General features: G+C 48.6%; 3 protein-coding genes across 9 annotated transcripts; 1 reads left to right on the forward strand and 2 right to left on the reverse strand.

Annotated features, from left to right (window-relative positions):
• Nucleotides 1-2,260: 2,260 nt before the first annotated feature.
• Nucleotides 2,261-8,731, reverse strand: LOC103820853 (F-box only protein 2). Its single transcript, XM_009095630.4, has 6 exons — nucleotides 8,635-8,731; nucleotides 6,964-7,229; nucleotides 5,739-5,865; nucleotides 5,549-5,644; nucleotides 4,925-5,060; nucleotides 2,261-4,036 (listed from the first exon to the last, which is right to left on the reverse strand). The coding sequence occupies exons 2-6, from the start codon at nucleotides 7,205-7,207 to the stop codon at nucleotides 3,902-3,904; spliced, it is 738 nt and encodes a 245-aa protein (XP_009093878.1). The 5' UTR covers nucleotides 7,208-7,229; nucleotides 8,635-8,731; the 3' UTR covers nucleotides 2,261-3,901.
• A 162-nt stretch (nucleotides 8,732-8,893) lies between these two features.
• LOC103820852 (F-box only protein 44-like) lies at nucleotides 8,894-12,930 on the forward strand. Its single transcript, XM_050982389.1, has 6 exons — nucleotides 8,894-8,928; nucleotides 9,084-9,397; nucleotides 9,967-10,093; nucleotides 10,786-10,881; nucleotides 11,226-11,361; nucleotides 12,074-12,930. Exons 1-6 carry the CDS (start codon nucleotides 8,915-8,917, stop codon nucleotides 12,218-12,220), a joined length of 834 nt encoding a protein of 277 aa, XP_050838346.1. The 5' UTR covers nucleotides 8,894-8,914; the 3' UTR covers nucleotides 12,221-12,930.
• On the reverse strand, nucleotides 12,285-19,712 carry MAD2L2 (mitotic arrest deficient 2 like 2). Of its 7 annotated transcripts, none has more exons than XM_030231401.2 (10): nucleotides 19,539-19,712; nucleotides 17,497-17,548; nucleotides 17,150-17,268; nucleotides 16,550-16,621; nucleotides 15,601-15,701; nucleotides 15,391-15,485; nucleotides 15,215-15,288; nucleotides 14,141-14,233; nucleotides 13,755-13,842; nucleotides 12,285-12,428 (listed from the first exon to the last, which is right to left on the reverse strand). In XM_030231401.2, the coding sequence occupies exons 1-9, from the start codon at nucleotides 19,581-19,583 to the stop codon at nucleotides 13,801-13,803; spliced, it is 693 nt and encodes a 230-aa protein (XP_030087261.1). In that variant the 5' UTR covers nucleotides 19,584-19,712; the 3' UTR covers nucleotides 12,285-12,428; nucleotides 13,755-13,800. The 7 variants fall into 7 exon arrangements, with proteins under 7 accessions (XP_030087261.1, XP_050838347.1, XP_030087260.1 ...); XM_050982390.1 differs by having other exon boundaries at nucleotides 12,299-12,442; XM_030231400.2 differs by lacking the exon at nucleotides 12,285-12,428 and having other exon boundaries at nucleotides 13,364-13,842.
• Between the last annotated feature and the right edge of the window lie 9 nt (nucleotides 19,713-19,721).

The raw sequence follows: 19,721 nt of genomic DNA on the forward strand, positions 1-19,721 counted from the left end.
GTGACCCTGGATTGGAGGGTGACAGTGCCACCTCTCCAATAACACTGGGCAAACCAACAGTCCATCAAATTTCTCCTCCTCCATAAAAAAATGCAAAACAAGAAGTTATTTACATAAAGTGTGTGAGAAAGTTCGTTGAAAGAATGTAAACATCAGAAGGCTTAGAAAATCTTTAAAAATTAGGGTGACACTCCCTTATCTCTGTCCTTCAGCTGAAGCAGTTTCTTTGAGAATAGATTTTTTGCAAGAACAGGCAGGCAGAGCAAACAGCTATGTTTGCAAGCTACAGACTTAGTTCATAGATGTACATTTCACCTAAATCAAAATGGATTTCTACTCTGGAAAATTTTGACTCTGTCTTAGAAGGGTGACACAGCCCCCAGCTGTGCCTGCCCGGCTGTGCCTGGCTTCTCTGTGCCTGTGACATCTCTTCCTCAAGTGTCAGTCTTGACCATGAGCATGTTGTGCTGGTTGTCTGTGAACCTTTGCTTCACACACAGGCTGCTCTGTAAGGAGCTCAGCTCCCTGAGCAATCCTTGTGCTTCCAGGTCCTGTGAGACTTTCCAGATGAACTCACTGTAGCTGTTCTCTCTGCAATTCCAAACTGTGTCCCAGTGTGCCATTCACATTTTCTGGAAAACCCCTTCACCCAGGATTTTTCTCCTGGGAAGCTGAGAAGCCTCAGAGAAAAGGAAAACAATTCTTATCTCATTTGCTTCTCCTGTGCTGTGCCCATGTGGAATGTGTTTGGAGATTGTTCACCCACAGGTGATTGTTCCATTGCATTCTGTGGGAGTTGTTTGCACTCTTTGGCCAACCAGGGCCAGGCTGTGTCAGGGCTCTGGAGAGAGTCAGGAGTTTTCATTATTATCTTTTCAGCCTTCTGTAAGTATCCTTTCTGTATAGTATAGTATAGTATTCTTTAATATAATATAGCATCATAAAGTAATAAATGAGCCTTCTGAGAACATGGAGTCAGATTTATCATTCCTGGCTTCACCAGGGCACCCCACAAATACAATACCCCAGTGGGGAAGCATCTTTAGGTCCTTATTTCCCTACCAGGTAAGGAGACTGAGGCCAGGGGAGTCACTGCTCTGAGGACATCAGAAGTCACTAACTGGATGGAAGGAGAGGCAGGAATCAGTCTAGCTCAGTGCCAGGGCTGCTGACATCTGGACTACTTTGTCCCCTAAGGTACCTGTATGCTGTGGGACAGCAGTGAAGGAGGTGTGGGGGTGTCATCTTTTTCAGAGCAGTGAAAGGGTTTTGTCACCCAGTACTGTTCATTTTGTGTGCAGGGGGTGCTGTGCCTGTTCTATAAACAGGTTCTTTCCACTTCTCTCCCAGGAATCCTTCCCAAACCGGCTGGGGGCAGGGTCTGTGTGGGTTTGCTTTCTGGAGGTTTTCTCCCACATTCACCCTAAACCAGGACAGGGGGATGCTAGCATAAAGAGGGAGTGCCAGGAGAAGACCTCAGGCAGCTGTGCTCATGTCAACAGAGCTGCTGGGAAGGCTGTGTGAGTTTAGTGCTGCCTGGATAGACCCAAAATGGGGACCATGGTCCTGCCTCATATGTCCAAGGGCCACAGGATCTGAAGGCTCAGTCCTGAGGTTTATCCTCCTGTAAGATGGTGACTTGGGAGAGGTTCAGTTTAACAATTGCATGGAGGTGTCAAATATTGATCCCTTCACTGAGCTGATTCCTTAGGGACAAATGGAAGGATTTTATCCTCTCCCTGTGGGGCAGGGAGCTGGCAGTGAGCTGAATATTAACTAAGAGCTGCACTAAAAGCTGAGGGTGGGTAAAGCAGCACTGCATGACAGCGTGTGCAGGGGTAAGGCAAGGGAAACAATTACATTCTGAACTAACTCTGGTGCCTCCTGGGTCAGAACCAATGTTGAACTCACAGTAGTGACAAATGACCTGGAAGGTGTGCAGCAGGGCTGGGCTCTGTAGAAGCTTTCCTGTACCTTCTCTGTGCCTTGAATGAATTCTCACTATGTTTGAAATGCACTTCTCTTGCTGTTACACTGCAGACCCACTGCACAGTAAGTGCTTCCCATGGGTCCAGGGTGCTGGGGAACAGAGCACATTCCTCTTTCAGGGACACCCATGGAATTACACACAGCACAGGGACTCCTGCTTTTGGAAAGAACTGCCTGACACGCTCCATGTAATAGAAGATGGATGCTTGAGCACAGGGGACAAATACCCAGTACAAAAGAGGAAATCCACACACAATTGTGTCACTTTATTATGTTTGCCTGGACTGTGGCGTGTGTGTGGCACCCAGGTGCAGCTGTGCAGAAAGCCTGAGGAAGCAGCATGCACAGTGTCCAGGTGGGAGCTCCTTCCTTTGGCTGCAGGCAGTAGCAGGCACTACATGTGCAAAGGGGCACTTAAATGGCAGCCCAGGGAGGGAAGGCAGACACATGGACACCAAAATAGACTTTCTTTAGGCAACACCAGCTCTGTTAGGGGATGCTCCTCTGAGTGGAATAACTAGCAGTGTCGCTCTGTTCTTCTAAGTTCTTCTAAGCTTTCTGATGTTTACATTCTTGTAAGGAACTTTCTCACACGCTTTTCTCCAAATAATTATTGTTTTGCATTCTCTTCTGGAGAAGGAAAAATTTGATGGACTGTTGATTTGTCCAGTGTCATTGGAGAGGTGGCACTGTCATCCTTCAATCCACTGTCACTTCTGGAAGTCTATAAATGCTGGAGTCAGAAATTAAACACCTTTCTTTTAACCTTGGAGATTCCAGCGTGCGCGTTGTTTTATTTCGTGTCCTCTAGCGACACTAGCAGGGACAGTCTTGGTTCAGGAGAGCTTAGGGGCCTGTTCAGGATGGGACACACAGCCCTGAGGGATGTCAAGAAGCTCAAGTGGGAGACTGAAATGCTGTCTTGTCAGCAAGCACACGGCAGAGGCAGATGTGTACTTCTTGCACACATGGTCAGCAGAGGTGGAGCAAGGCCAGCAGCTTTCTGTGTCCTGCCAGCAGAGTCACACTGGATGAACAGGATGCTTGTTGCCTGAAGCATGCAGAGGCCAGGAAGGGGTAAATGAGTTTGTTTTCATTTGTTTCTGGACCCTATCCCAAATTTTTCCTAACCCAGTTCTCTAAGTTGTTGTCATCTCTCTCTCTCTGCCAGCAATTACTCCCAGATGCCATCTCTCTGAAGGAGCCAAATGAAGCCCCAGGGCTGGACACCAGACATGTTTTTCTTCCCAACACTTCCCTTGATAAATGGATGCTGGGAACAGTATAAGAGAAAAGGATTCAACCTCTCTTGCTCTCTTTTGCTCTGCATTATCACTAAAAATTAAACTAATAGTATTGACAGCCAAGCTAGAGCTCCTCTGTGGTAAACAATGTTATCTTTTTATAAATGGAAGAAGCCAAGGTTCTCACTGCAGGTCATGGAAACAGTTGGGGACAGGACTCTGGGTTTCCCTGGTATGTTTTGAGATGCAGGGTCTGTGGTTTTCTTTATTCTTTTCTTTCCACTCTAACTTCCAGAAAATATACTTTAAGTATCCCTTCAAGTTAAGGAGTGCCCAAGTCAGGAGAGCAGGCAGGGGAGACAGCTGCCTCAGGCTGGGTGCTAGGCATTAGAGACTAAGACAGGAGCTCTGCAGGATTTTTAGGTGATCTCCTGTCTGACAGAGGACATCAGTGCAAGTGGTGCAGTGCATTCCCAAATTCATTCCCATTCTTTGCATAGTCTCCTGAGGCAGGATGGGTGGTGGCTCCTGGCATCTCGCACACACGTTCCTATGCAGAAAGGCCAAATGCTCTACAGCCAGCAGCAGCACCATGCAGAAACCATCCAAAGGCTGCGGGATGCCCTGAGGGAAGTCAACTGCAGCATGCAGGTGCTGGCTGAGCAGAGCTAGGGCTCCACTGTCACGCTGCTGCTGGTGACGCGGGCGCCGTACCAGCCCTGCCAGAAGAGCGTGTCCTGGCCGCCGTGCTCAAAGCGCACAAAGCGCACCCCGGGCCCGTAGCTGGAGAAGGTGTGAGAGATCTGTGGGACAAGGGACAAAACAGCTGTGAGTAAGTGTCAGACCACCACAAAACCTGCTGTTGTTCAGTGCACAGAGCCTTCAGCCCCGCTGGGCATGGTCAGACCTGCCAGGCTGGGTAACAGTGGGGGCATTTACAGTGGGAGAGCTTTGATCCCATTGTTCAGAGGGCACTGAATCACTCCCAGGTGGACATTGTGTGTGTCCAGTTGTGGCCCCCCAGTTTGGGAAAGACATTGAGATGTTTGAGCACATCCAGAGGAGGCAATGAGGCTGGAGAGGGGCTGGGAATACAAACCCTGTGAGAAACCACTGAGGGAGCTGGGGGTGTTTAGCCTGGAGAAAAGGAGACTCAGGGGTAACTTCATCACTCTCTACAGCTCCTGAAAGGTGGCTGTGCTCAGGTGGGGTTGGTCTCTTTCTCCAGGCAGCACTGACAGAACCAGATCACACAATCTCAAGCTGCCTCAAGGGAAATATAGGTTGGATATTAGGAAAAGTTTTTCACAGAAAGGGTGATAAAGTACTGGAATGGTCTGCCTGGGGAGGTGGTGGAGTCACCGTCCCTGGGAGCGTTTAAAAAAAGCCTGGATGTGGCACTGGGTGCCAGGGTCGAGTTGAGGTATCAGGGAACAGGTTGGACTCTATGATCCTGAAGATCTCTTCCAACCTTGTGATTCTGTGACATCTCCTGCACCTTACACCTGCTAGTGGTGACTCAGCAAGTTTCCTGTAAAGCAGCCTCCCTTTTCCTTTTCCAATCATAGGATCATGGCTCCAGAGAATGCACTACAGAGCCTTCTCCTCCCCTTGGAGAATTCCTCTGCTTAAAAATATTCCTGATTCATGTAGGTCGGGTGTCACCTGCTGAGCCCATACCTGTAACTCACCTCAGTCCAGCTGGCATCATTTCCCTGTGGGATGGTGACAGTCTCACTCTTGTACTCAGCCAGCACATCCTCGTTCTCAGAGAGCAGCTTCACACACAGCTCATAGAGACAGCCAGCATCACTACGTCCTGCATACCTACAAGGAGAGCCCAGGTGTTGGCATTACCTGCAAGAGCTCTGCAAAGGCTCCACCATGCTCACCAAGTTACTGCAGCCTTGCTTGGAGATGGAAATCTGCAATGGTTCTTAGCCCAGCCCACCACCTCCCCTCACTGACCACAGGAACCTGGGCTTTGGAGTTCATGTGCTCAAACAGTTTGAAGCCTGTGGGAGCTGCCTGTGAGCCCTGTCCCACATCCAGGGTCCTGGCAGCTGAGGCTTTAAGGCCCAATATATACATATTTATATATATATATATATATAAAATATATATTTTATATAAACTATATATTTTTATATATAGTTATATATTTTAATCTATTTGTATATAATCTATTTGTATCTCTATTTTATCTTTTTTAATAATTTTTAATTTTTATATATATATAAAAGCTGTCTGCCCTCCCTCTCTTCCTTATCTTTCTTAACCCTCTGCCTGTCCTCAGAGCCTTCCTTAATACTTACCAGTCTCTTACCATGATTTTAGGCTGGGTTGTATCCATCAGCTCTTCCCAGTAGCCCTCAGCCCTAAGGTCAATGACCTGAGCCTTTCGACACCACCTGAAACACAAGATGCCAGTTGGGATCACAGTTCTCCTTCCTGGGAGAACCAAAAATGCCCCCTTTCCTGAGCAAGAGAAGAAAGCAGCCTTACTCATAAGATGTGACAAAGTATTTATGGACTTCTTCACTAGGAAATTCTTTTCCAAAGTCCCCTGGGAGCTCTTCAATTTTCCAGCCATCACCTCCATTCTCTACCTCTCCCCAGTGCTCCAAGCCTTCTGCAAATGGCAGAAAAGAGACTTGGATGAGTCCTGTGGATGTGGGCAACTTGACCATCTCCCACTGGAACCTTCCTCTGGCTTGTCAAAGTTTGATATTAGACACAGCACTGATTTTATACAGAAATTCAACATATCCATGTAGACTGTGATATGTTTGTTAAATAGAGCTCAGGCAAAAACTTTCAGCCTGACTGAGCCTAATCACACCAAACTTGAACATTCCCCAGCAAACTGGCTGGGTATGTGTGGGTCTAAGAAAGTACTCCAGGGAAAGTATTTAGGTATTCTGAACAGTGCCACAGCACACAAAGACTCTGGGGACAGATGCTGACTGCTTTATTTCTAAGTTTTCTAAAGCACTAAGTGGTGTTTTCTGAAGCAGTAAGATCTTAAACATCAGGGTTTTCAAGAGGTAAACCTGGATGTTGGAAAAGCTTGCAGAAGGTCACTTGTAAACAAAATGGGGAGGCTGTGTTGATACTGCTTTGGTCTATGATGTGTGAAATTGTTGCTGCTTGGGTTGTGAGGCTTGGTTACTGCTGCTTATTGCTAAGCAGCTTACAGCTCGGGCAAGTGAAGGTCACAGATTCAAAATAATGGCACATGGGGTGTGTGCCCACTCTCTAACATGGGCTGAGGTGAGGAGGGCAAAAACATGATTGGCCTGAGTTGCTCCAAGGAGAGAAGCCTGAAGGGCTTGGTGAGCTGAGGGCAGACTCACCCCTGAGCTGGGAAAGGCTTCATCTCTCCTGTCATGGCTTAGCAAGAAGCAATACAGAAACAAATGCCACAGCCATTACTGGGTTGGATGGTTTTTACAAAGGACATCTTTGTGTCTCAAACATGATTTAGATCCTTGCAGAGGTTAGATAAAGTTAATGTTATGTGAAGCCCTTTGCAAAGGCTGATTATCGAGGGCCTTTGTGCTCATTAAATGATTTGGCTGCACAGATTGAGTGACTTGACTCTTGGGCAGGGGGAAAATTCTACAACCTGACAGCAACTAAGATCTATTTTCAAAGACTAGACTAACACAATTCTCAGTGGCTGGTCATCTCTCTCTGACACCCTGAAGCATCTTGTGATGCCTCTCACCTTCACCACATGGGTTCTTGATGAGATTCCTCCTTTTCTTACTCAGGAAGTAGAAGCTTTGCCAGTTCTCTACATCTGCCTCTGCTCTGGTGAGGCCTTCCTGCTGACACTTCAGGATCCAAAGTGCAGCTCCATCAACCAGGTTCTTCCACTGGCAGCAGACCAGGCGGCACACCAGCACCAGCTCCACCGCAGGGATGGAAGCCAGGATTTGGATCAGGACTGCTTCAGGGAGGGACTCCATCCCTGGGGCTGGGCACAGCTGTCTGAAAGAGGGTAGAAAGCAATGGTGAGGGTTTCCCACTCTCAGCAATGCCAGACACTGATGCAGTAGAAAAAAAGGGAAAATAAATATGTTATCTGAAGGATTTTTTATTCCTAGCCTCAAGGTCTCCTGTTCCTCATTACATTAATAGCCTGAAGCAGATTACTATTTTTATATTCTAAGTAAAAGCCCTAAATTAAATCTGCCCACAAAATGTATGTATTTGACCACTGAGTTTGTTCATTATCCAGGCTGGAACCAGCCCTTCCAGAATCTCTGCTGCTGCAAAAATCAGCTTCCTAGTACAGATTTCCTCTGCAGAGGAAGGCACATGGGTGCTTGTTCTGCCTTTAAGAACATCCCTGATAACAAATGCTGCAAAGCAGTACTCAAGTATCAGTGTTAAGCTTCTTGCCAGCCACCTTTGCAGTGGTTCATTCTATGTCTGACAGTCTTTCCCTCACAGTGCTGGCACTTAATCAGGAGCCTGTATAAAGTTAAGGTCTGAGCATAACTGAAAAGAACTCAGCTGATATTCTCTAATATTCTAATGTCTGTGGCCTCATAACTGGAGGAATAAAGTCAGAAGTGTTTGCTCTAACTTCATGTGCTAATTCTAAACTCCATACAGCTCTGATGCCCTGAGGCCCAGGTGAGGTGCTGCAGGGCTATGGAAAGATGAGTGTGCAGATTCAGAGCCCCTGGCACCCGTGAGGGATGCACTGTCACACTGCTTTTGTGTCAGCTGCATCCTGGTGCTGGAAGCTGATGAGATTGCAGCACACCGCATGGATGCAGCCAAACTCCTCAGGAATGACTCACTGAGCCTGGGAGAGCTCTAAGAACAGAGGTGAAATACCCTGGCATGCAACTAAACAAAATACCGGGGTGCCAAACCTGGCAAGGAAGGAAAGAAACTGGGAGTCACTGCTGTAGCAGCATCCTAAATCTAGAGGTTCAGATGTGTCCTCTATCTGCACTGCACCCAGCAGGGGCAAACTGTAATTTAAAACTCCCTGGCTTTTATGGAGACAGCATTAGTGATTTCTTATTCTCCCCACACTTCCAACCCTCATGCACAGTCCCGAAAGACAAAACGTAATTTTTTAAAAGTAGGAGGGAGGGATCATGCTGGTTTCATCTCGTACAGGAATTTCAGAAGCCTCTCCTGCTCCCTGCCTGCTGACAGAGCGCTGTTAGCCAGGCTTCCTCCCGCACTCGGGAGAGGGACGGAGGTGCCTCTCCTTTCCCACCCCAGCTAAACCGGGAAGGCTCCGCATCACGGACACGCTCCCGGCAGCGCGCATCCCCTGACGCCTTCGGGGCACACGCGTGTCCCTCCTCCTTCCCCAGGAGCCAGCCCGGAAAGCCCGCGGAGGTTCAGGGGAAGCACCGAGCGCTCTTACCTGAGCCGCTGCTGCGCGGGCTGGCCGGAGCCGAGCCGAGCCGAGCCGAGCCGAGCCGAGCCGAGCCGAGCCGAGTCGAGCAGAACCGAGTCGAGTCGAGTCGAGCTGCGCTGCGCCAGCCGCGGCACACGGAGCTGGGCGAGCGGCCCGGGCGCTGTCAGAAGGGACCGGGCCCCGCCCTGTGGCCCCGCCCAGCCCCGCCCCGCTCCGGGGCTGGCAGCCCCGCCCCAGGCCGGCAGCCCCGCCCCGCGGCCCCGCACATCCGCGTCCGGAGGCGCCGATGGGCGGGGCCAGGTGGGGCCGGGGCGCGGGCCTGGGGCCGGGCCGGGCGGGAGTTGCGGCGGGGAGCGGGGCTGGGGCTGGGGCTGGGGCTGGGGCCGGGGCCGGGGCCGGACGGGCTCTCCGGTGTTCTGTTAGTCACGAGAGGAAACTGCCTTCGCTTCCGGCAGCTCGGCCCGTCGTGCCGCGGATTTCCCCTCGCCCTCCTGCGGGCCGCGGCCTGCCATGACAACCATCGGGGACCTCCCCGAGGATGTGCTGGTGGAGCTGCTGTCGCTGCTGCCCGCCCGGGAGCTGATCCGCAGCTGCCGGCTGGTGTGCTCGCAGTGGCGCTACGTGGTGGACCTGAACACCCTGTGGAAGCGCAAGTGCCAGCGCGACGGGTTTTATCATCAGAGCTTGGACAGAAGCATCTCTGACTGGAAGATCTTCTATATGCTGCTCCTCCTGAAGAAAAACTTAATCAAAAACCCTCGTGCTGAAGGTTGGTTTCATTATTTATAATAAAGGACTAAGAGTTTCCGAGCAGTCTGAATGAGTCATGCCTCAGCTACTGCCAGTGCTGTGGGACTGTCCAGCTATTGGGTGTAGCTCTGCTAGGTCAGACTTATAGCTCAGCTCCTGCAATTTGTGGTTTTAGCCAGAAAAATCTGGAGTCATAAGGCCCCAGTACGACAGGCAGTGACAATTAATTTGCACTGCAAGTACAATGTGGTATTGAAACGATCAGGGACTGGGATTAAACATTTGGGGAGCTGGAGAACTTTTGTTACCAAAGACTTGACTAATATAACTAGAGGGATCCTACTTTATTGCTGCTGCTGATTTTCTGATGCAGTCAGAAATCTGCTACCTGCTGTCCTAGATGCTGGGAGCCACATAAAGGTAATGGCAGCATAATGACAGGAGTCACAGCTGCAGGAAAAATACAGTGGATCTGAAAGATCAAGTAGCTTCCTAGAATTCTCCTGTTGCTGATTCTAACAAAAGCTGAGATACTGCTGGTAGCTGAAGTGAAGTCCTAACCCTGACCTTGGCCACCTGTGTTTTTAGAGAACTTCCAGCACTGGACAATTGATCACAATGAAGGAGATAAGTGGAAAATTGAGGAGCTGCCTGGAGCTCATGGAAGTCACATGCCAGACCCCAAAGTACAGAAATACTTTGTCACTTCATATGGGTAAGAACTGGATTCCAGTGATGTGGAACTGGGAAACCTGCTTCCTCCCATCTGTCTGAAAAGGCACCATGGTTAGAAGGCTGGTGGCAGGTGCTGAACCTTAGATCACCTGTGGGAAAGGAGCTTCATTAACCCTTTATGCCAGTTAATCTAAAGAGATGGGTACTGCTGAGAGAATTGATCACAGTAGGTGCTAAATTTCTCTGCCTACCAGGAACTTCCTGTAATTTTTACAGTTAGGGTAATCCACATGGGATCCCTGCTTCTCCTCTCCCAAAGGTGGTAGAGAAAGGTTAAGGATCTTGCAAACTCAGTCAGCTGTACTTACCTGAGAAGGTCAAAGCTTTGTAACCTTCAGGAGTGGTGGGTGTGTCACACAAACAACTCGTAATAAAAGCTGTCACCAGAGGAGGATCAACAGCTTTTACAAGCACCAGGCATTGGTTTCCTGTTACCAATACATCAATCCAGAGACTCCTCTTAATCCAGCTTGTAGGTAACTATTCTTTTTATCTTGGGGTGAAGCTAATTCAGTTCATTTTCTTGTCAGGTTCTGGCTATGGATAAGGCAGGGTTTAGCCAGGTCAGCTTTGAGGGCCATCAGGATCTGGGTGGGTATTAAAGCTGTCAGGGAAAGGACAGCAAGAGAGGGGTGTTCTGTAGAACTGTGAGTATTTCTATGTCTGTTTCAGGCCATGCTTCAAGTCTCAACTCATTACCCTGGATAAAGAAGGCTATTGGAATCAGCTGATGGATGAGAAACGGCCTGAAATTACAGTCAAGGACTGGTGAGTGGAAGCACTGAAAATTAGAATTTCTAGTGTTGGTCTAGAGGTAAGCTAGACTTCTGGAGCTTTTCATGCCATAAAATCAGTTCTTCATTCTTTGGGAGTTGTAGTTCTTGAGTGAAGAATAAGCTAAATCTACACTTACTCGGGGGACTACATGGTTGCAATCTTGTGAAGGGTGGGATGGCTGTAAGTTCTAGAACTTCTCTATAGCTATGGGGATGACACTCCTTCACTCCTTTTCCTCTGCAGACAGGGATCTCCTTGGAGCCTGCTTTTGAAAAATAAAGAACACTGAATGCTGTATATACAGCCCTGCTCCTTGATTCCTCCTGCCTCTCCAGGTACGCTGCCAGGTTTGACTGCGGGTGCCGCTACGAGCTCACCGTGAGGCTGCTCTCCAAAGACTACCTCGTCCTGGAGGAATTCCATCCCGAGCCAGTGGTCATTGAGCAGTGGAGTGATGCCCAGTGGAGAGAGGTGAGCAGCAGCCAGGGAGGCAGGAGCTTTACAGCAGTGTTGTGACACTGGTGTGTGGCAAGTCTCACTTGGCCAGAAGTGCCAGTGGACTTTCTCTGCTCCACAGCCTCCTCTGCTCTATAGAGAAGGTGAGTCAGCCCTTGCTGTTGATGATGCTGAAGAAGCAGTAGTGTCCTGAATGAGACAGATACTATTTTTAGGTGCCCTGCATTTTCTATAGAGTATCTTGTGGGCTTCTGTGTTGTTTTAATGCAGTATTTTTAATTGCTTCTTGGTTTAACATAAGATTCTGTTTAAATAATTAAATAACAATAGAAGATTTCATGGTTTTTTTTATCAAAAAACTTTTAAAACTACTGCATGGATAGCCAAGTACTGCAGACTTAACTTTTCTTAATCTGTTACAGGTGTTTAACTGGTTTGATTTGCTGTACATTCTGCATTAGATGTTACTTATACATGCACTTAAAAATCAAGCTTAATATTAGCTTAACACAGATAGGATTTTGGGGAGAAGGCTGAGTGAGAAAGGCTTCTTTCCTCCCCCTATCACCCCCTCCTCCCAAAAAAACAGGGTATGGTGCACTTTCAGTGAAAGCTATCTAGGTTCAGGAAGAGCTCATTCTAAGATTCACACACTGCAGTTTTCTGAGCTTCTAGGTGAGCATTGGTTTATTTAGGCAAATTAAGAGGAATTCTCTTTTCTGTGCAGATTTCTCACACCTTCCAGAATTATCCAGCAGGAGTTCGTTACATCTGGTTCCAGCACGGAGGCCACGACACCCAGTACTGGGCAGGATGGTATGGCATCCGTGTGACCAACAGCAGCATCACCATTGGGCCCCAGACCTCGTTGTGAAGCACTGTGCAAGGGTTTGCTGTTACCTCAGGACTGTAACCAAGTGGCCTCAGGTGCACTATTTGCTTGTACTGTCTGGGTGTGTCCTAGCTTTGTCTTGCAGCTCTTGTTCACAGTAGAACTTCAGCAGGCCCAGCCCTTTGGAAGGGTGTTCTGTCTTCATCTTCCATTCTCTTCTACCAAGGATGCTACTCCAGTTTCTGGTGCCCTTCCAGAGAAAAACTGGGACAATTATATATGAGATCTATCTTTTCTAGTTAATACATTATTATGCTAACACACACAGTCTTAAAGACACTTTCTTGTTTATGGAACATAGGAAAGATTAGGCTAAAATGCTTAATTTCAGATTATCAGTGGTATCTACAAGGACTCTGCCACAGCTTGTTCTGTATATTTTCTTTCCTGTTTCAGTGTTAAGATTTATGATCTGCATCAGACCCTTCATAGCATCAGGAAACTGTCACCTCTTGTTCCTAAGTGCTGTGTCACTGGTAGTGAATTCCTTACCCTTTCTCTAAGTGTGTATGTTCAAAATGATCCAAAACAGTCGCTTGGTGTTTGAATAAACAGGTAGAGAAAGAGGAGGTAAGAAGTCCCTTCAGGCAGCTGCCTAACAACACAAGTGCCTTTTGATTGTGCTGGGCTTTTCCCACATCACCTTTGGTTTATACTGAGCAGTGTAACCCAATATAAAATGTTAAAGCAGTGCCCAGACTGGATCCTTAATGTTCTACACTTGTTACTTGGAGGAAGCAGGAGGTGCTGGACAGGCTAGTGTACCAAAATCCCTGACAAACAAGCTCAGCTTGTTTGAACTGTGTCTCTCACCCTTATATACCCAGAAATGATGTGAAGGCCATGTTCCATCTGCTCTGAGAGGTGTAGGAGTATTAGTGCTTTCCTTGCTTGTTCTGGGTTAGGAGTAGGATACTTGGCAGGTGTCCTTACTGGACAGGCAAATTCCACGTTGCTAATGCCACCTCTGAGTGAAAGGGGAGAGACCAAGGTGGTACAGCCTTTCATAGGAATTGATAGAGTCCACATACAGGCCAGAAAAGCAGTGGAAGCTCCACAGAAAATAAAAATACTTCTTCACTGAAGAAAGGAGCCTGGTTTTGACAGAAATCAGCCCAGTTCAACTGGGGTAAAACTTGGTATTTATTGAAGACTGCTTGGGATGGTCACAGTGGACAGACACTACATAAGGCCTCACTCCCCTTTAGCACAGTGTTGCTCTCATGGATTGTGTGACAGCTCCTAGCTGTCTATCACTGCCTGTGTGCACTGGAGCTGCCCTTTTCAGGTGAGAACTGGACTGGTAATAAAGCACTGACTCCCCAGGGATGCACTGTATCAACACCTGTACTCTCACACAAGTCAAGATGGGAACAGGCTCTGGCTCCCCATTCCAAGTCAGTTCTTTATACAGTGGTAAGAGCACTTGAAATAAAGAGGCAGCAGCTGCTCTACATTCACCCAGAAGGCCAGCTGAAGAGATGGTTATCAAGATACAGTTTGTGACAGATCTTACTCCACTGGAAGATCAGATGAAGCTTGAAGGCGAGGAAGATTTGAAATCAGGTGCCTTTGTGAGCTCGCTCTTCTACATAGAGCTGCATCTGGAGAGAGAAACAAGCAACAGTCCTGTTGGTATACAGGTAGGTGAATAAAAAAAAAGCCTGCAACAGGCTGAACAGGAAGTGCTTACACCTTCCACCATAACCAGGTTTCCTTTTTTATTATGAGGAGTCTTGCCCTGCTTTGATTACTGGCACAGACATCTGCAAGTCTAAGCTACTGCTCAGCAGTACGTTTTAAAGTTGTTACACCACAGAAAACTGCAGAGCTGATGTCAGAGCATTCAAAGTTCAGAACCACAGCAGGTTCAGCACCTCTTGGTCAGAATGCCCTGCTCACCTTTAAGATGTCAGATGTCATGGTTTTCAGGGGAATGAGCCGGGGGTCGTGCATGTGCACGTCTTGCTCATCAGCGAGGATCCAAGGGAAATCCTGGGGGCAGGAACACAAGGTGTTACTGGCAGAACCCAGCAGTGCTGTAAGGTGAGCTCCTCCTCAGCACTTGTTTTGTGTTAAGTTGAAAGAGAGACAGAGTGGCTGAGGGAAGGAACAGAACCTTCCACAACAACAAAATTTAACACTTACACACTTGTCCCTGACGCTCAGCATAATTGTCTTCAGTTACAGCGTCAAAGTGATGCCCACTGCACTTACTGCAAAGGTGACACCTCACTTCTTTAAAAGATACACTCTCAGCTGTCCTGAGCTACCATGCCCAGTTCGTTACACCAAGATTTAACTGCAACTCTAGAATGCTTAGGGCATGGCTTTCCATCCTGCCTTGGAAGTTTAAAGGTCTGTCTATTACAGAACAAGTTTCTGTTACTAAGCAGTGCAGAACAGACTTTCATTTTGAAACAATTTTATACTTTGCTAGCTTTATTTGTTGTGCCTTAGAACACCTAAAATAACTTGACTCAGGAAAAAAATTTCCCTGTATCTAAGCAAGGATTTAAAAATAATGTTCCTTTAGAAAGTGTTCTGCACACAGTTTCCTGTAAAATACGATGTATTTGTGCCCCCAAACCTACTCATTACTTTAATCTTAGTCTTTCTTGCTCTTTATACAAAAGTGGATGGTGGGTGAGGGCTGCTATTTTGCTTGATTAAATTCAAGTACCTATTCTACATGCCTGAGTATTTTTAAGTATCTGAGCAAGCACTGGACAGTGAGTATTGTTACAATCTATTTCAATTGAAGTGTCTGCAGTGGTGGCTGTGCGTGGCTAATGTGCTGTCAGCTCACCAGCATAAACCATTTCACCACATTTCAAGTACAGTTATGATGTGCCTCATGTGAACCTACATGTTCAAAATATCTCTCAGCCTTAACCTTGAAGTTGCCAAAACTCTGCACTGCCCAGTCTTTGCTCTGCAGCTTCTCACAATCAGGTGCCCAAGGATATCACTCACCTTTATCACCTGGATCTTTTCCATGTTGCGTGTGGCAGCCTCCCGTGTGTGAACCAGAACTGTGAAGGTGCAACCTAAGAGAAGTGTCAGGTTCCAGCTCAGGGGACAGCTCCCAGAGGATCAGCCAAGCCCAGCAATGCCAGGCATGAGGCTATTTGGATCCAGGTGACATTTACCTGGGGGGTTGTTGTCCAGCACAGCATCACACACGCTGATTTTCAGGATGAAGGCACGCAGTAACTGCTCCACATGGGACAGCAGGGACTCAGAACTGTGGAGGAGACAGCACTTGTTACTGGCATGCAGCAAAGGCCTGAAGTTGCTCCCAGAATATCTCCCAGGGCTGGGTGTTGGATGCCAGGGGAAAACAAGAGTGAAAACCTCACCTAATGGAAAGAAGAGGTGGCTGGGTGATCTCAAAGACAAATCTCTCCACGGGGTGGTGCTCTTTATCCAGAATTACGACCACGACTTTCTCCACATCGTTCTGCAGGAACCAAGACAGAAAAATCCCTTCCTTAATATGAGTTGTCTGATGCCCACAGTGTGCTTCACATTCTTTGATGCAGTGGAGCACACTCAGTTGCTGGGGCTCACAGCACAAGCCCTTATCTAAAACCTGACTTCAGATTATTCTTAGCAATCAGAAAAAAAAAGTTTTTGCAAAGCCATTTCTTGATGGGTGTTAAGCTGCCAGCTTGTGGCTAAGGCTGAGGGAGATGAAGTGTGCTAAATTGTATGTTCCTCTAGATCCTGTTTTGGAAATGCACAGCCATCTCACTGCATCACTCTGGGATGGACTCTGATGAAATTAAGATACGTTCAGACTGTTGTCCAAACAGAGCAGCTCTGTACAACCCCAGTTTAGAACAGACCCAATTCCATTTTCTACATGTGCATTAAAATTGTCTGTAAAGAGCAAGGCATACAAAACCTGCCAGCAGCCTGCTGGAGTGTTTCATTGGTCACATCCTTCTGTCACAAAACCTGGAGTCCAGGCCTACCTTTGCTTCCTGGTTCACAGCAAAGCATTCAAACTGTTCTGCCACAAAAGGGGCTTAAACTCGGATGGATTGTAAAGCAGAATGGTAGGATGATGTAACTGAAAATACACAGACACGTGTCCTTGTGTGCTATAGGAGACAAGCAAGGCAGGGTCTTACCTGCCAGGAAAGGTTATGATGTTTTCAGTTTTGTTAGGAACTTTTATCAGCTCGTGTATCGTGTATGGTAAATTTGTAAACAAATGTGGCAATTAAGATAATATTTATGTTCTCTTATTTTCTTTTAAATCTACTTGCAGTACTTTTGCCCAGGTCCCCAGTCTGAGCTCACCTTCTCCAGCAGAGGCTTCACACAGTGCAGCGTGTCCTGGATGTACTGGTTCAGCTCAGGGTGGCAGGACATCTGCAGCAAACACAGGGAAGAGTCAGAGCTGTGTTTGACATGAGCCAGGACAATGCTACAAGGGAAGATTTAAAGAGAAGCACCAGTGTGTACAAGGCATTCAAGTCTTGCTTCAAATAGTGCTGAAAAATGCTGAGTTGCCCATTCAAATCAGCAACTCTTTCAGGAAAGGGTTAATCAGCTGAGGCAGATCACTGCACCCATACAGTTTTTGTGCATCTGGAATGGATACCCAGAACAGCATATTGGGAATAGCATATTCCAACCATCTCTACTTCCTAGTAAATATCATTCCTGTTACCTCACTGCACAGAGCTGGGGCAGCCTCTACTACTGTTATCCATGACCTGCCTGTCCCACGAGCATTTGCTGGATCCTCTCTTATGACAGGAACTAAGCTCTTCTCAAAAATAAGTCTGTACATTAAACAATCACTTTGCAGAGTGTTAGTTTTTTCTGGTGAGTGTTGATTGATCCTTGCTATTTTGCTTGTCCACGTGGCTGTCAGCTTCCAGGAAAATCTCCTACCTGGACAGGTACATTGTATTTTTTCCTCTTCTGAAAGATCCCAATAGGGTAAACTTCTCTGACATACAAGATGAGGTGAACAGCCACTTCCAGGAATTCTGAAAGAACATCTGCAACAACTGAAAAACAGAAGCAAAGGATGCTGGAATAGGGTGTGAGACAGTAGAGCAATACCAGAGACTCAGGGGACCTTTTTTTACAGGTTATTTTTTTCTGCATAAATTTCACCTGCCTCCTCTTAGCTGCAGAGAGTTTAGAGACAGAGCAACCCTACAACACTCCCCCAAGCTCAGTATCCCAGAGAAGCCTCACAAGGACAGCAGAGGCAGGTTTGTACAACACATTACCTTGCCCAAAGTTAAGGTCCTGCCGTGTGAGAGTGGTCATCTTCCACAGACCCTGGAAGTAATCACAAAAGGAATGGTTATCCTGTGGCTCCTATTTTATTCATCTAGTCAGTCCATGGAGCTGTACACCAGAAGACTCTGTGAGCCCACAGTGAGAGGTATGAGCACCTCCCATAAGCCCAGCATGTCCTCAGGGATTACAGCAGTGCACAAACCAGTGCTCACACCTCAGGATGAGAGATTATCCATAATTTAATTCCTGGGGTTTTCAGTCTCTCTCCCTTTCTGGGATACAGGAAAATTCAGACAAATACTTTTTAGTAACACAAGAAACACTGTTTTTTTAAAGCTTCATAGTACTTGCCTTTTCTAAGCCCTATCTCTTAATATAACACAAGAACTCTCAAGCTTTTGAGTTTATTCTATTATTTGGGTTTATTCTATTTCATCTCCATGAGCCATTGCCTGTCCAAGCTTGGCGCTGCATCTTCCACTGACTCACAAATTCCAACCACTAACAGCAGCACCATTCATGAACTGTAGAGGTCTTTAAATGCCTCGGGAGCACTCTGGCTCCACCAGTAACTCAGGTGTTCTACAAAGACTTTTGACAAACCACAGATGTTCCAATAAGCTCTACAGACACTGATTTTCAAGCTGTTTCAGCTGCAATAAAACAAGTTTTTCAGATCTATGAAGAATTAGTCCAACCTGCACAAAACAGGGAGCCACTTGCATCCCCAGTTTTTAAAACAGAGTTATACCCCTGTTTACAAGGACTAGCTGGAATATTAGTGATCTGCTACACTAAATAAAGTTAAGATAGTTAAGCATCTCTCTAGCACCCCAGCCACAGTGGCGCTCAAATTAGTACAAAAGATCTACAGAGTATCATAAACAATCTGTGTTTTTAGAGGTTTAGGTTCACGTCCTCACTTAAACTTCATTCCTTCTTAAAGACAAGCCCAAGCAACCCAAGGGATCCACCCTTCCACACAGTCACAAAGTATGAACTAGGCACTACACACTCCAGGACCGTGCAGGCTGGGAGATCATGGAATCACAGAACAGTTTGGGTTGGAAGGGACCTTAAAGCTCATCTTATTACAACACCCCACCAGAGGCAAGGCCACCCTCCACTACCCCAGGCTGGTACAAACTCCATCCAACCCTGGACATTCCGGGGATGGGGCACATCATGTAAGCGTAACCCAGCGCCCTCGCCGTGCCTATCACGGGAGCTCCCGCACCAGCCCAGAGCAGCCCGCACAGGCCGCCCCAGCAGCCCGGACGTGTCGTGCCCGTGCCCGGGCTCTCGTCACCGCCGCTCCCCTGCCCACTCCTCATCTCAACCGCACGACCAGAAGGAACGGCGGACGGGGACAGAGCCCTCGAGCGCCCCGGTGCCACCCACCGCACGGCACCGCCTTTCCTCAGCCTGGGAACCGAGCCTGGCAACCGCCCGCTCGCCGCTGCTCCCTCCCGAAACGGGGCTCCTCGCACGGCTCCACTGCCGCCCAGCGCCCCGCCTCAGCACGGCCACCTGCTCCCGTGTCTCCCCGTGTCCGCCCGGTGCTGCTCCCCGCCCCGCTGTCGCCCCTCGCACCGGCGCCCGCCGCTCCCTACCGGGCCCGCCGCCCCTCACACCGCCCAGCGCGGGAAGCGGCGGCAGCGCCCGCGGATGACGTCATGGCAGCGGCGAGCGCCCCCCGGCGGGCGGGAGGAGCGGGAGCGGCGCCCGTCCCGCTGCCCCGCGGGGTCCCGGCACCGCCGCAGCTCCCCCGGCACGGCGGGGCCGGGGCTCGGTGCGGGGAGCGGGGCGCGCTGAGCCACCAGCGGCTCGCCCTCCCCGGGATCATAACGCGGGGGAAGCCCGCGGGAGAGCGGAGCCCGCCCCACCGCGCAGGTGAGCGGGGCTCACCGGCTCACCCGCTCCCCGCCTCCCCGGGCTGCCACGCCTTTGTCTCCGGTCTTTGTCTGTCCCGTCCGTGCCGGGGGCAGGGAGCGCTGCTGCCACCAGCACCCTGCGCTCTCGGACCCACCTCCTCCATAGCGCCGTGCACCCCCGCAGCACGCTGCCCTGGCATGGCCCTGCACTCCTCCTGTGACCCCCGCACGCCCAGAGCCCCTCTGCCCCTCCCAGCCCCACCTCCTCCGGCACCATGCACCCCAGTCTCCCCCGGGATTCCCCCTGTCCCCGATTCCTCTCCACATTCCCCCACTGC

The sequence above is a fragment of the Serinus canaria genome, chromosome 21 (genome assembly GCF_022539315.1).
Source record: "Serinus canaria isolate serCan28SL12 chromosome 21, serCan2020, whole genome shotgun sequence".
NCBI classification, from domain to species: Eukaryota; Metazoa; Chordata; class Aves; order Passeriformes; family Fringillidae; genus Serinus; species Serinus canaria.